The sequence below is a fragment of the Crotalus tigris genome, unplaced genomic scaffold (assembly GCF_016545835.1).
Source record: "Crotalus tigris isolate CLP2741 ecotype Arizona unplaced genomic scaffold, ASM1654583v1 scf7180000024309.744930, whole genome shotgun sequence".
NCBI lineage: Eukaryota > Metazoa > Chordata > Lepidosauria > Squamata > Viperidae > Crotalus > Crotalus tigris.
Window position 1 is genome coordinate 517463 of NW_024100481.1, and position 15231 is coordinate 532693.

At 62.7% G+C, this 15231-nt stretch overlaps 2 protein-coding genes across 3 annotated transcripts; one reads left to right on the forward strand and one right to left on the reverse strand.

Annotated features, from left to right (window-relative positions):
* Positions 1 to 129: 129 nt before the first annotated feature.
* PLD2 (phospholipase D2) lies at positions 130 to 14009 on the reverse strand. Of its 2 annotated transcripts, none has more exons than XM_039324848.1 (25): positions 13432 to 13868; positions 12150 to 12252; positions 11921 to 12051; positions 10375 to 10517; positions 8765 to 8864; positions 8478 to 8543; positions 8328 to 8386; positions 8147 to 8239; positions 7914 to 8066; positions 7494 to 7643; positions 7317 to 7400; positions 6929 to 7007; positions 6729 to 6839; positions 6301 to 6480; positions 5901 to 6033; positions 5221 to 5339; positions 3814 to 3927; positions 3412 to 3516; positions 3208 to 3296; positions 2057 to 2170; positions 1902 to 1951; positions 1614 to 1748; positions 1367 to 1520; positions 1007 to 1112; positions 130 to 584 (listed from the first exon to the last, which is right to left on the reverse strand). In XM_039324848.1, the coding sequence occupies exons 1-25, from the start codon at positions 13624 to 13626 to the stop codon at positions 360 to 362; spliced, it is 2991 nt and encodes a 996-aa protein (XP_039180782.1). In that variant the 5' UTR covers positions 13627 to 13868; the 3' UTR covers positions 130 to 359. The 2 variants fall into 2 exon arrangements, with proteins under 2 accessions (XP_039180782.1, XP_039180784.1); XM_039324850.1 differs by having other exon boundaries at positions 450 to 584; positions 1007 to 1137; positions 13432 to 14009.
* On the forward strand, positions 13859 to 15053 carry LOC120299745 (basic proline-rich protein-like). Its single transcript, XM_039324879.1, has 3 exons — positions 13859 to 13870; positions 14007 to 14642; positions 14727 to 15053. The coding sequence occupies exons 1-3, from the start codon at positions 13859 to 13861 to the stop codon at positions 15051 to 15053; spliced, it is 975 nt and encodes a 324-aa protein (XP_039180813.1).
* Positions 15054 to 15231: the final 178 nt, after the last annotated feature.

Consider the following 15231-nt stretch of genomic DNA (forward strand, 5'->3'; position numbering starts at 1 on the left):
ATCGGGGAAGAGGCGCGGTGGCCCCATGTGCCGGGCGGCGGGAGCGCTTAGAGCCCGGCAGACCCCGGCCCACATTTCCCCCACCCCCCAATAGATCACCCCCGGCAAAGCAGACGCGGGACAAGGACGCGCAGGCGGAATGCGTGTTTATTGAACGTGTAGAAATGCAGAAAGACCGCAGCTGGCGATTGAGAAGTGCGCGACCCCCTACGGCCGTGGGGATCCCCCTCGACTCGGCAGCCGCGGCCCCCCTTCGCCAGATGTCCGCAGGCCTGGCCAGGGCAGCCGGTCCGAGCCCCCTTCCAAGCGGCCCGAAAGCTGCGGGCATCCCCGGAACCTGATCTGCTGCCTCCCCGCGCTCACGTCCACACCTCGGTGGGGATCATGCCCTCCTTGCAGTTCAGGGGCGGCAGGAGGTGCTCCTCGGCCAGGAACTCCAGCGGGAAGGTGACCAGGAGCCCCCGCAGCGCCTGCAGCCGGTCCCGCGCCCGGGCCGGATGGAGCGAGGCCAGGCTCTCCACTGCCACGTGGTCGCGCAGCGCCCGGTGTGACCTCACGGCGTCGGTGGGAAGGCAGCGGAAGACCTGCGGACGGCGGGGGCGGGATGGAAGGGGAACAGGGTCATCGCCCCGACCAGGAGGAGGCGGGGACGTCTGTGTGGGACAGGACGGCTCTGCTCAGCACCCCCCAAAAAGATCCTGAAAGAAGGGACCCAGATCCCCTCACTCCCCCGCATACACGCACACTCCGCTCTTCCTCCGAGCCTGCAGCCAGCAACTCTGGCTGGGACGGTAGCAGGAAAGGAGCTGAAACCTCTGCCTGGTATCCCCCCCCCATAATTCCAGGGCTGGGTTTATGGGCCGGTGCTCATCAGCCCAGCCAACTGGGAGCAGAAATCCACAGGACTGGAAGTTGATTTGCAAATCGGAGTAAGAGGGATCTTAATAGCATGCATGTTCTCGTACCTCTACATGTGAGACCCCCACCCCAAATCCTAGGCACTTGCCTCCTCATAAATACTGCTATTGGCTAAGGCTCCGGCACACCAGACGCCATGGAAGAAGCAGTCGCTGATGGGGTCTTGAATGCCGACGTCGACCCCCAAGATACACCTGCCAGGGAGTTTTCTTTTTGCAGCTGGCTGGGCAAAATGGACCTGTAGAGAGCAGGGCTTCCCCCCCCCCCCGCCGCCCTGGGCAGCTGGAGGACAAGGATCGTGCTGCCTGGCATCTGCTGGGCCCTCCTGTCAGCTCCGTGTGGCCCCCGAGGGCTCTCTTCTGCCCCATCCACCCTCCCCCAATCTCTGGGCTCTTTGGGTTTTGTCGGGCGAAGGGGGGGTTGCCCTTTCTGCCCCTGCAGCGCTCACCTGAAGCACTCGAGGCGCAGGCTCAGCGTGAACTTCCCTGCCGCGTACTCCTGACCGCCCATGGTGGACGGCACCAGCTCCGTGTCCTCCACCAGTACCGCCAGCTCACTGTCACGCTTCCCCAGCAGGCTGCGGTCGTTGATGTTGGCAGAACCTTTGGGCGGAAGGGCTGTGAAGTGAACCCTTGAAGGGCTTGGATGTCCCTGCCCTCCGCCCCCCCCCCCCGCCTGCAAGCCTCCCCACTCACCAATGATGACGCGCCGGTCGTCCGCAATGAGCATCTTGCTGTGGATGTAGACCAGCTCCGTGAGAAGGACGCCCTGCAGCTCCCCGTGGGTCCGAAGGCCGCAGAAAGAGACGTAGTTCCTCCAGCCCTCCCCCACTTTTGAGGTGGGAGGGAGAGAAGAAGGGAGATGTCAGCCCTGAGCCCCCCATGTACCCCCCTCCCAGCAGAGAGCCAGGCCTCACTCCTGGGGTGGGGGTCACGAGGGGCTCCAGGGCGAACTCTGCTCCATTCCGCCGCCCCCCCACTCACTGACTGCCTGGAGGCGACTGACGATGGACGACTCCCCACGGCAGAGAGTCCTGCAAAGGGAAGAAGGGGTCTGAGCGCTCTTCCGCCTCCCTCCCCACGGCTGGTTCCAGGGGGGAGCCGGGTCTTGGGCCCCTGAGCCCCGGGGCCAAACTCACCGGTAGATGAAGTGAAGAATGGCTTGGATGGAGTTGCTGCCTCCCTGCGCGATGTCCCCCTCAAAGCCAGGCAGGAGGGGGAGCAGCACATACACCCTGAACGGCTTCTTCTCACTGCAGTGGGGGAGACATCCCCCCGTCAGACGATAAGGCGGGGGGGGGGAGATTTCTCCCTGCCCCCAACTCCCCCGCATTCTTGGCACTGGGAGCCTCTTTTCAACCGGGGCCTTTGGCTCGGAAGCTTTTCTGAGCAGGGATGGGGGGCTGAAGGGGGGGCTGGGCTGCTGGCGGCTTCACGCCGAGAGCTGGTTGGGTCTCGTGAAGGCGCGAGGCCAGAAAGCGGGAGACGGTGGGTTCAGCTCCCCCTTGGGCATGGAAGCTGGCTGGGCGACCTTGGGCCGGCCGCTATCGGCCCAGCCCGCCTCGCAGTGCTGTTGTGGGGAAAAGAGGAAGATGTGTTGGGTGTGTTCGCCACCTTGAGATTTGCCTCTGCAGCTCACAACCCCCCCGCCCCTCCCTCAAAGGAAAGGGGGCAGCCAGGGCTCCTAACACGGTTCCCTCCCCCTCTGGGGCTGCCTGGAGTCTCTCTCATCCTGGACGCAGAGCAGCAGGCATTGAAGGGAGCCCCACTGTTTTGGAATCACCTCAACAGCCAAGCAGCCCCCCCTTTGGCTGCTGCTGGGGGTGGGTGGGGGTGGGCTTTCCACGGCAGCAGGGTCAAAACAGGAGGTGCCAGAGGCAGGTGGGCCTGGCCTCAGCAGGGAGGGCAGCTGGGTGCCACCAAGGGAGCCGAGCCTGCAGCAAGAATGTCCTTTGGGATTGGGTGGCATATAAATAAATTAAATAAATAAATGTGGGCAGGGCAGAGGGGCTTCCAAGAGGCCTTCCCTGGTGCAGGGGGGAGGGGGCAGGAGGAGGGCTTCCCTGCTTGCAAGATTCTGTTAATGTAACCTTGCAATTAAGTTTTAATTAGCTCGTCTGCCCTGCTTCCTTGTCTGGTTTGCCCTACAAGGCTGACGAGAACCTGGCAGTACTTTTCCAGATGGGCACAGCAGTCTGAGCATGTGCAAAGAGGCTCCCTCCACGAACATGGCACATCTCTGGTAACCTGGATGCGTTAGCCTCCCCCCACCCCCATTTGCCAAACCCACCTGTGGGCCAGCAGGATCCGCTGCACGACCGCATCTCCTACAGTGTTGAGCACCGAGCGCCCGTCTGTGCAGCTGATGAAGAACTGGTTCTGCCGGGGGGGAAGGGCAGAGGGGTCCCTTTCAGACCTGTCCTGCCCCACAAAGGCCTGGGGAACATTTCTCTGACGGAGCCATCCCAGGCTGCCCGGCCCTGCTCTATCCTACCTCGATGTACAGGTAATGCTGGCTGGTCCTGATGACGTCCAAGTAGGCGTTGTAAATGGAGCATTCGTGCAGGCCGGCTGACCACCGGTCCACGGAGCGCAGCACCTGGGGGCGCAGCCAGAGTCTTCTGGGTCAAAAGGAGTGGGCTGGGACACTGTCCCCCCCGCTGCCCCTCCGTCTCCTGGGAGCCCTTGGATGTTCTTTGGCTGGGGGCTCCTCTGCTCCCCCTTCGAAAGGTCCTGACCTTTTGAGCACCAAAAGCCAGAAGGGGCGAGGGGCGTGCAGAAGCAGCCTCTTCAGCCGGACCCCCACATGCCGCCTCTTGTTCTCAAGCAAGGCACCCAATGCGGCCCCCTCAGAAGCCCCCAGACCTGTCCCTTTCCAGCCACTCTGACCCCTCACCTGGACATCGCACACCTGGGCACCGGGCACGAGAAAGGGAAGCCGTGGAGCGATGTGAGGGGACTTGGGCAGCAGGTAAGGGTACTCGGAGCCTTTGTACTTGGCCTTGATGGTCTAGGAGTAGAAACGGGGGTCAGTGGCCCCAGATCCCCGGCCCCTTTTCTTGGCTGCTTGTTCAGCGTGCAAGAAATAGGGTGAACGTGCAGTGGTGCAACCGCTCACATGCGCATCCCAGCCAATCTCTGTAATGTTGATCGCTCTCTGAGTAGTGATAAGTTGGGAAATGGACATTGACAGTTATCAATAAAGAGTCCACGCCAGCCGCGCAACCGAAGAATGGCAGGCATTCCAGGGGTAGGCAACTTTGGCTCTTTCATGACTTCAACTCCCAGACTGGCTCAGGAATTCTGGGAGTTGAAGTCCACCAGTTATCAAGGGAGCCATAGTTTCCCCCATGCTGGCTCAGGAATTCTGGGAATTGAAGTCCACCAGTCATAAAAGAGCCAAGGTTGCCTACCCCTGTCCTAAACCATGCAACGAACTTTGATAGGCACATAAAAGTGGCACTTATTAAGCAAGAGGCGGGAGAGACAAAATTGGGCATGGGGAGCTCCCTGCCCCCCTCCCCATAGCTCTGTGATCAGCCTGGTGGGAGACAACTCCCTGCCCTCCCCCCCTCCCGGGAATCGAAAGAGGAGGGGGAAGTTGGAGAGCCGGGAGGGGGGGGTTCAATCTGCCTCACACTGCTGCTCCTGGCTTAACTGAAGCTGCGCAGGAGGGGACCCCCAGAGGGGCTGACCGTCAAAGCCGTGGGGTGGGTGCAGAAGTTGGGGATCTGCCATCTTTCCTGTCAGCCAGCCAAAGCAGTAAACATAAATATTAGGAGGACTTTTCCAGCTCCGCAAGCCGCCTGCTGCTGGCTCCCACGTGAAGTGGGGACTCCTGTTTTCCTCTGGGGTCTTCCCAGAGAAATGCTTTGCAAGGGGGGGAAGACCAGAGGTCCCTCCCTTCCAGCTCCTTGAGTCTGTTTGGCCAAGAACCAGATTGGAGGTATCCTACAAGGACCCACCAGGAAGATTCAGCCTTCCGTGTTTAAGAACCTTCAGATTCCACCAGTTTCTTTAGCCAGGACCGAAGGGGGAGGGGGCAATCTCCCCCCACCTATCAGTATCATCAAGAATGCTTCTTTCTTGATACTTTTATGGTTATTTGGCTTCAGTTACTGATTACTCGTAATTGCTGTTACTGAAAACCTTTTTTTTTTTGGCTAATTATTTCCCAAACAGCTGGAAAATTCTACCCCGTTGAGTGTCAGAGCTGAGCTGTGCTTGCAGCTTCTGGGCTGGGCCAAACCCAGCTCTGCCCCCCCCCCCAGCCAGGCTGCCCACAGCCCCGCTGCCCACCCACCTTGGTGAAGTTCCAGCGCTGGATAAAGTGCCTGGCCACGTCCCGGGCGGCCACGCCATGAACGGCCACCCCCACATCCCGCCACGGCATCCGAGGGGTCTGGAATCTGTCGATGAAATCTGGGCCAGAGCAGGGAGGCGAGGTCACTGCACAGCATGGGGGGAGCACATCCCCCCCAGCAAAGGCCAGCCTCACCCTGAAAGGACAAGAGGGGGGCACAGCGGGACTGCCCTTCCTCAGGTGGGTCTGCTCCCTCCCTCCCTCCCTCCCTCCAGCAGGCAGCCCCCCCCATGGCGAGGGGAGGAAAGCCAGTCTGGTCTGAACCTGGGAGGGGCCCTCACTGCTTCAAGCCGCTGGAGGCTGGCACAAAGCGGGAGAGCGTGGGCTGCCCTTGGCTCCTTCAGGGAGCAGCTGGACTGCCAGTGGCTGGGGAGGTTCGGACAGGCTCCTCTGGGGGGGGGGTAGGCTAGAACACTTCTGTGCCGCGTGCACATGGCAGCATCGAGTGAGGGTATATTTGCCCCTCGTGTGTGGGGGGAGGGCAGGGGCAGCATCGGAACCTCAAGCTCTCAGGCAAAGCAAATCCAGCAGGTCCCAGAAGTTGGGGAGACTATATCGCCCCCCAGCCCAAGGGGTCCCTGCCTGCCCATCCTTGTCCACCCCCACCCTCACCGCGGTACCTTCAAAGGGCTTGTCCAGCTGTATCCAGTCCTTGGCAATGAGGTTGCCGTAGTCCTTGCCCAGCCAGAGCAGCTGGTTGGTGGCCAGGTCCAGGGGTGCCTCCTCACCGGGCCCTGAAGGGGGCCCCCCACCCTGAGCGAAAGAGAGGGTCAGGGAGGGGCCTGGTGAGGGGAGGGGCCTGGGGCCAGCAGGAGAGGGGAGAAGAGAGAGCAGGTCAGAGCAGAGAGAGGAGGGGGAGACAGTCACCCCAGGGACAGCCATCTGAGCTGCAGGGAAGGAAGGAAGGAAGGAAGGAAGGAAGGAAGGAAGGAAGGAAGGAAGGAAGGAAAAGCGGGGGAGGGAGGGACTGAGCAGCAGAGTCAGGAGGCGGCTTCTGGGGCAGCTCAGGCACCCGCTCACCTTGGCACCCTGGCCGCTCTCACCCTCCAGGTCTGTCAGGCGGTACTCCGGGGTGTCCCAGCGCCCGTAGGCCAGATCCAGCCCTCCCAGGAAAGCCACAGCCTGGTCCACCACCACCAGCTTCTCGTGGTGAGCCCACAGGAAGACGATGGAGGAGACGTGGTCCGGATGGCGCATCACCTGGCAGGGAGAGAAAGCCGGGGGAACCAGGCAGGGCGGGGGTCTCACCTAGAAGCCCTGGAGCTCAGAAAACACCCCCCCACCACGTCCTGCTTGCTCTGGATGCCAGATGGGAGGTGGCTGAAGCAGGAGGCCGGGAGGAGGGGAGGGTTGTTGGGGCCCAGGAACTGAGGAGAGGGATGGGAAAGAGCAGGATGCAGCCTCCCCCCACCCAAATTCCGGCTGCCTGACAGAGGGGGCGCACTTACCTTGATGTTGGGGTGCAGCAGCATCAGGGCCCTCTTGCTGTAGCCGCTGTTGAGGCCCAGGGCCAGCCCCACCTCCTTGAAAAGCAGGACGCAGACACGTACCCCCTGCTCCTGCAAAGAGGGTCATTCAGGGAGGGGTCACCCGCTGGCCAGCAAAGCCAGCCAGGCTCCCCCTCCTCTGCCCTGCGGGGGCCACTCACTGCTTTATGCTTCAGGATGAGGTCCAGCCTCCACTCATCCGACTGAGCCGGGCGCTTCATATAGACCTCGGGGCTGAGCCTGGAAGGGGGGGAGGGAATGCTTTCTCGAGGGGGGGGCAGGAAGAGGGCTTGGCGGGGGCTGCTCTTCTGACTTTCAGAGGAGACCTGCTCCCTTCTGCCCCCCCCCCCCGCAGAACTGGCTGCTGGCAACTTCCTCCTGGAGAGGCAATTCCCCCCCCCCATCCCCCGTTCCTGGCATCTCCTCCGGTATGGGCAAGGCTCCTGGGCTGAAGCCCCCCAGTTCACCTCTGCTGGCCGCCAGATGCCCCAGCAGAGGGGGGGGCGGTCCGAGTCCCCTTCATGCCAAGCGGGGCCACGCCAGGCTTACCACCAGTCCGTGATGAAGATCTCCTCCCGGGCCTGCACCAGGGCATCTGCCACGGCTGCGAAATACCCCTCTCCGTTGAGGAACCTGCCAAGGCAGAGCGCAGGGCGAGAGTGGGCCAGCCCCAGCCACGCTGGCCCCCAGCCCCTTGAGCCGCAGCGGGCAGGGGTCTCTCCTCACCAGCAGGTGGGAGTCTCCTCGCGGACAGGCGCAAACCCCTCGTGGCGGTGGCACTGCAGGTGCTCATGGCCTTTGCTCGTGGCCAGCTCCGTGATCTGCTGCCCCCACCAGCGGGCCTGCCGGTAGCTGCTGCACTTCAGAACGAGGGACCTGCGGGGGGGGGGCATAGATCTCTCCCAGCCTCTGGCAACGGGCGCTTTGGGCTGCGAGGGCTGCCTGCCCTCGCTTCCGCCCGCCTCTCGGGGCAGAAAGAGATGCACCGACCAGTCGGATGAGGCGCCCAGAGAAGGAGGGAGCAAGCCTTGTGCCCCCCGGCTGCCCCCCTCAGGGATTGACCCAAACGCGGGCTGCATCCGGCTGAAAGGCCCAGGCCAGGGGACCTGTGCTCTGCCCCCCCCCCTGTGCCTGCCTCAGACTGACCTGCAGCTGTTGTCCACCCGGACCCCATACTTGGTCTCTGTGGGCTTCTTGCCCACTTGGACCCTGAAGGCCGGGTCGAAGAGCAGCACGCAGGAGATCTCGCCCGACTCCGGCTTCAGGTAGAGCAGGAAGGCGTCCTTCACCACCAGCCACCTGCAGAGGGAGGGGGAGAGTGGGCTGACATAAAAGCAACCCCCCCCCTCGTCCCTCCCGCCATGGCACCTGGGATTGACCTCTTGGACCAGCGATAGCAGATCTGGTGATGTCCGGCACAGTTCAGCCCCTGGATGCGGTGACCCCCGGACCGCTTCAGGATCATGCCTTCTCTGGAGGGGGGGGGAGGAGGAGCAGGTCAGACATCGGCCTCTGGCCCAGCACCCCCCCACACACAAGAGGGCAGAGGTCTCGACTCACAAGCCTTTGGGGCCCAGTTCCGGGAGGAAGGAGAGCCGGCTGACGTCCAGGAACTCCGCCTGTGGGGCAAGGAGCAGAGCGTGCCCAGGAGGGCCAGGCCAGGCCCGGCCACCCCCCACCCGCCCCTGAGCCAAGGGGGAGGGGCCATACCATGGCATGGTAGTCCCGGTAAGCACTCATCTCCAGCAAGGTGTTCAGGTAACTCTCCAGCTGTTTCTGCAGGGAAGGAGGAGCCGAGAGGAGGGCTGCAGGGGGCTCTGGGCTCTCCCCCACCCTGTCAGCAATTGCCACCCCTCCCCAGATACCTGGATACCCCATTCATCCCCCACCGCCTGCCCCCCACCGACAGCGTCCTCCCCATCCCCGGAGGCGGCTGAGGGGCCCTTCTGCACTTCCCTGGAGCTGAGGGGGAGGGGGCCACCTCTCTGCTGCCTCACCTGCTTGCTGGACGGGCGCCGGGAGACCTCGCCACCCCCGCGTGGCAAGGGGGGCAGCTCCAGGGAGCTTCCGAGTGGCCAGGAGCCCTGCAGGACGAATCTGCAGGGAGAAAGTCTCAGCAGCCCAGCCTCTCCCTTTGCCAAATGGGTGGGGGGCAGGCTGAGGCCAAGGCAGAGCCAGCAGCTCCCTGCAGAGGCCTTTGCGGGCCGGTGGGTTTCCCCAAAAGAGAAATGGGGCCCCCCTTTGGGGGAGGGAAGGAGGGGCCCAGGGGGAATTTGGCCATCCCTTTAAGCAAGGCTGTTAAGGAATTGGAGGTTGCCCCCTCTTCGTGTGTGTGTGTGTGTGTGTGTGTGTGTGTGTGTGTGTGTGTGTGTGTGTTTGTAGCCTTTTGGGTGAAGGGAAGGGGCAAATGGAAAACACGGGCAGATTCAGCAAGATTCAGATTCAGCAGATTCAGCAGATTCAGATTCAGTTACATTTGTGTGTGTGAACTCAGCTTGAAGACCACTGACTCAGCCCCAGACATGAACAACAACAAAACAGGAAAGTCCAAAGAATCAAGAGCTTCTCCTCTGCGGGCAGCAAAGGGAAGGGCCCCCCTCATCACCCCCCATTCCTGGAAACAAGTTAGGCAGGTGTGCAAGATGCCTGTTAACTTGTGGAACTCCCTGCCCATGGAAACAAGGTGGCCCCTTGCTGCCCTCCCACTGATTTTCATCACCTGGACTTTTGAACAGATGTTGATTCCTAAATCACTGTCCATACTTCATGATTTATCAATTCAAGAGAGCTTAAGGGGAATAATCCAATAATTCAAGATGCCAAAGAGTTAAAAATTGTGAAAAAGTAACAATGAAAAAGGGAATGCCGGGGTTAAGGCTGTTCATGGCTTGTAAAACTGCTGGCAAATTCTGCTGATAATCATATGAAGCAATTTAGCCTAATCCTGCCAAGGGCTGGATTTCTGTACCAGGCTGGGGGTGCAAGTAGGATCTGCTTGTGATCACATGAAGGATCATGCGTGCAACCATGGAGGGGAAGAAGAAACTTGCACAAAAAAGAAACACAGATTGTGCAGAGAACAGCAGGACAGTTCTGTCAATCAGCCAGCTGAGAGAGAGAGAAAGAGAGAGAGACAGACAGACAGACAGACAGACAGAGAGAGAGAGAGACAGAGACAGAACAAGAGAGACGGAGAGAGATTCAAATTTGGTACATAGCTGATCCCAAAGTCCCTCTGAACTGGGACCCTTCAGACACTACAACTCCCATCTCTAAATCCTCACATGCCTGAAGGAGTGGCGGATAGAAGGCTGCGCCTAGATGGCACCAAAACCAGTCAAAGGATGCCAGAGGACGTGACCTTGGCCAGGCATCCTGGCAGGCTGGCAGTCAATGGGAAAGAAACCACATTGGCCCCAATCCAAGGTTTGCAACAGGGGTGTCCAACCTTGGCCACATTAAGACCCGTGGGCTTCATCTCCCAGAATTCCCCAGCCACCACGGGTCTTAACGTGGCCAAGGCTGGACAGCCCTGGCTTGCTGCCTTCTTGGCTCCCCGGGCTCTCGTAGGAGGCCCCGCCCGGCTACGGCGGCCCCTGAATCTCACCGGGGCAGCGGGAGCAGGCTGAGGAGCAGGCGGTGCTTCATCAGGTCCCTGTGGAGCTCCTGGAAGTGCCGGAAGAGCTTCTTCATGCTCCAGGTGAACTGGCCGTGGCTGAGCTGCAAGGCGTAGACCGTGCTGGGCCGCACCTGCGGGGAGGAGAGCTGGACAGGGACCGCCAAGCCTTCTCGCGCCAACCGCCCCCCCCCCTCGGCCCTGGAGCGCCACCAGCAGTGCTGCCCTGTGCACAACTGGGTGGGGGCTGTTGGGCCCCTTTGTTCTGGAGGGGGGGGAGAGGGACCCGGGGTTGAGCTGAAGAGAAGGGCCCTCTGGCTTTGGGGAAGACGGAGGGAAGGGGCTGAAACGGAGCCCTCCCTTCCTTCCCCCTGGCTCTCCGGCGGAATCCCTTTCGCCCTGAGCTGGCAGCTGTGGCCCAGAGTCTCCCTCCCAGAGGTTTAGTAAAGCACTAATTATATCCTGCAACTGGAAAATAAACACCTGGCTTCTTGGCACTGCCTCGACTTGCAGTTGACGGAAACTTCCTCTGTTACCTCTTTGATTCAAAGCATCCTCCATTCGGCTGCCCTCCCTCCTCCCCCCCCCGGACTGAGAGCCCCTCCCAGAATTCCTGGCCCTTTGCCCATGCTGGCTGGGAATCCTGGGAAATTTGCAGACCTGCCTTGGCAGGAGCCCCCTTAGGGCATCCTTAGGGGCAAAATGATTTGGGACTCCAATTTACCAAGCATGGAAAGAACTATTTCTCAGTCTGGCATGCACTATGCAGGCCGTCCTTGTCTTACAACAGTTCATTTAGTGACCGTTCAAAGTTACGACGGCACTGAAAAAAGGGACTTATGACCCTTTTTCACCCTTACGACCGTTGCAGCATCCCTCCCCATGGTCACGTGATCAAAATTCAGGCGTTTGGCAACTGATTCCTATTTATGACGGTCGCAGCGTCCTGGGGTCACGTGATCCTCTTTGGCGACCTTCTGACAAGCAAAGTCAATGGGGGGGAGCTGGATTCGCTTAACAACTGTGTGGCTAATGTGACAACTGCAGTGATTCACTTAACAACTGTAGCAAGGAAGGTCACAAATGGGGCAAAATTCACTTAACAAATGTTTCACTTAGCAACAGAAATTTTGGGCTCAATTGTGGTCGTAAGCCGAGGACCGCCTGTAAAGATGAATTTCCTTGCACAAAACGTAGCTGTTTCTCACTTCGTGTGTTGGCAAAGTGAAACACTTTGTGTTTCCAACTGGGCGATTTGCTCAAAAACCCTTTCTTTCTCCCAGACCCCTTAACCCTTCAGTCTTCTGCCAACAAGGACAAGTTCCTAGTCCTCCTGGGGATCAGGCTCAGCTGCCCCCAGGACACTCCGAGTCCCCCGGTCAGCTCCTTCCCGCACTGCTGCTGGGCGCAAGAGGGCCAGTCTCCCGGGCAGAAGGGAGTGGCTGGTCAAACAGGGGCCTCTGGGGAAGGCCGGTCCTGTAGGGGGGTCGAGGCTGACAGGCAGGTGCCTGTAAAGGGTCCGAGGGCCCCCACTCACCTTGGAGCCCCAGGTGTACCTCTCTGTGCTGTCCACCCATGCCACGATGGGCACCCCGTTCAGGAAAAGGGGGGCCTGGGAGTGCAGCGGCCTGGGCTCGTAGACCGCCGTGGGGAAGGAGCATGGCTGACCTGGGAAGGAAGGAGGAGCTCAGCCTGAGACCCCCGGAGGGCCAGCGGCACCCCCCAAAATCCCCACCCACCCACCCGCCTGCCCGGCCCAGCCTGACCTGCAGCCACTGGGCCTCTGAGGGCGTCATTCTCATCAGACTCTCCCGACTGCATTGGGCTTTCCGAGGTCTCCCCAGCAGGGCCAGATGTGGCCTGCCAGCCCTGGAAAGGAGGAAGGTGGTCCTGGGCCCAGGCAAGCCTCCCCATTGTCATCCTCTCCCTGGAAGCCCCTCCCCAGGCACCAGGTGCCCCCCCTGCCTTACAAAGCAGCCTTGCTCGTTTGGAGGAGAAAAGGCAGCTGCTGGTTCTGAGCGGGAGGGGAGGGAGGTCCCCCCTTGCAGGCAGACAGGTTGGGCAGAAGGGCTGGTCAAGCCAGGGACACACACATGCTGACCTCTGACCCCAGAGCAGCCTTGGCTGGATGGAGCTCTACTCAACTCTTGTAGCCGCTGCATTCACCTGGACCCCCACCCGCCCCATGTGGGGAGCTCCTCCCTGACTGGGGAATGTTGTACAGCTCCCTGGGCTGATTGAGGTTGGGCCTTGGGAACTCCCTCCCTCCCTCCCCACCCCAGGATCTTGGCAACTTCACTAGACCTTTTCAGTGCAAACTCTGGAACAATCTAGGAACCCACGGGGCGGCCTGCAAGTCAAACAAAGGCCAGCCCACCTTCCCAGGGCGGTTCTGCTGTGCTTCGTGCAGAGACACCCCTGGGGTTCCTGGCACGCTCTTGCTGCAGGCCAGGAAGCGCTACCCGGGAGTAATTAAGCTGAGATTTCCGCGAGTTTCTGGGAGGGCAGGAAACCTTGAATCATCACCCTCCCTGCGCAGGCTGAGACAAAGGCAGCCGCCTCGCTTCTCTTTGGCTAACTGGGGAGCAGCCTGGTCCGTTCTGCCCCCTGGGCCGGCTCAGCTACCGGGGAGCGCGGACCGACGCCGCCGGCGCCGCCGCCGCTGCTTCTTCCACGGCGGCGTTCAGACGTGGCTCGGGGATTCCTCCGGATCAGTTCCCGGAGGCGCAGCGCCAGCGAACGCGCAGGGATGGCCCCGGGCAGTCCAGCCCGCTGCCCGCGGCTCAGCGCCCCGCTCTCCCTCTGCCTGGCCGGGATTCTGCCCGTCCCTCGCTCCCGCCCGCCCGCCCTGCCCGTCCTGGGTGCTGCTCCCCGCAGGGCGCCCCCCGGCAGCGGAGTCCTGCGGGCGGCTTGGAGGGGCTGAGTCAGCCGCCGCCGCCAGGAGGGAGCTGGGATTCTGGTCGCAGCGAGCGGACCGGGAGTCGGACCCGGGACCCGCCGCCCGAGGCGCGGAGGCGGAGACCGCGGGGAGGGGGCGCTCGGGACTACCTGCCGACGGCGGGAACGGCGGGTCCGCGAAGCAGCGGCGGGAGGAGCGGAGCAGGGAGCTGCCCCGCCGGGAGAATCAAAAGGGAAGGAAGGGCCGGAGAGGAAAGGGCTGGGCTCCCGTCCCGGGAAGGAGGGCCGTTCTCGCTTTGGGAGAGAGCGGGGCGCCGCCCCGCTGACGCAGGAGCCCCGGGGCATGTGCAGAGCGCCGCCCCTCTCTCGGCTGGCTAGGCGGCTCGCGATTCTCGGTCAGGGCCGCTTCGGCGACAGAGAAAGTCACGAGAAGCCGGCTGACCGGAGAGAGTGCGCGACTAGTCCCGGCTGGGGTCCGCCGGGGGCCGGGCTGGCAGGAGCGCCCTGCGCCGCAGCCTGGGCCTCCGGGCGGCCGTTCCTGAAGGGGAGCCCGCTTTCCCACCCGCCCCCGAGAGGCATGGCCCAACTAGCCCCCCCCCTTGCCCCAGCCCGCGGGTGGAGAGCGGCAGCCCTCAAGTTTCCGAGCGCCAGACTTTCCCGCCCCTTTCATGGGGGAGCCGCTGCGCCCGGGGCTCTTCGGCCGGATCTCCTGGCCGGGTCGGTAGGTCCTTCCGCCCGCCGTGGACGCAGCCTTGCTTAGCCCGGCGCCACCCGCGTGGGTGGGATCCCTGGCGGGGGAGGATGGGCGCTGTGGTTCGCTCCCCCCTCGGCTCCCTTCAGAACCGCCGGGATGGAGCGGGCGACGGGGGAGGCGGCGGCGTCCGCTCCGTTCACCGAAGGGGGCGGCTGGGAAGTCTTCGGCCAGGTCGGGCCGGCTCCCCCCGAGCCAGGAGCAGCCCCCGAGGTCGCGCGGATTGTGCCACGCGTGCGGGCAACCAGACATAAACACCCTTCGGCCGCAGGTGGCGGGGAGCGCTCGGACGGGCGGGGGAGGCCCGTCTTCTCCGGGGGCCGAGCCCCTCCCTGGCGCCGCGGCCGCTCTGGGACAGCCCCCCCCCTCCGCCCGCCCTCTCCCTGTAATTGCCAGGCTTCGGTTCCTCCGCTCCTCGCCCCAAACGCGAAGGGATAGGAAGGAGGCCGCTTGGAACGGCGGCGCCCCCGGACCTCTCCTGCCCCGCTGGCGCCTCCCTCTCCGCCCGGACCCCCCAGGATGGGCTCCAGGCTCCCCAGCTGCTTTCCACGCGCCCGACGCGGACGGTCGCGGCGGGCCGGCAAGACGGGCCAGGGAGAGACCCCGGAAGGTAAGGTGGCGGGTCTCGCCCTTCCTCGAGCCGGCCAGGCAGAGGAGGGGGCCAAGCCCTGACTTCTCTCTCCCGCCCCCCCAGCTGCCTCTGCCGACGGCCCGGACGCCGCGGCAGGCCGAGCCAGGTCCACCCCGTCCACCAGCAGTGAGGGCGACCCGCAGAGCGGCCGGGCGTACTTCAGCTGCAAAGCCCGTGTCTCCTTCCGCCACCAGCTCGACTCCGAGAGGGACTCCACCAGCTGATCCGCCGGAGAGGCCGGCAGGCAGGGCCGCAGGGCAGAGGCCGCCCAGGAATAAAAGGTCCCACCCAGATGCCTCTTTCCTTCTGTACTGCGCCCCAGGGGAGAATTGCTTCTGCAGGCCTCCTCCAGCCCTCCCGACAGCAACACCAGCCAGGCCCCCAAACTGAGCTCAAGAGGCTGCCTGGCTGAAGGAAGGCAGTGGGGGGGGGGGGAGAACAGGGAACAGCTCCTATTCGGAGCTGCCAAGGAAAAAGCTACCTGGAGCAGAGCCAGCCCCCCCTCCCCACCCCTCCCCTCCTGCTGCAGGAGCAGCAGAAAACACAGCCCCTCCCGGGAAAGGCTCCT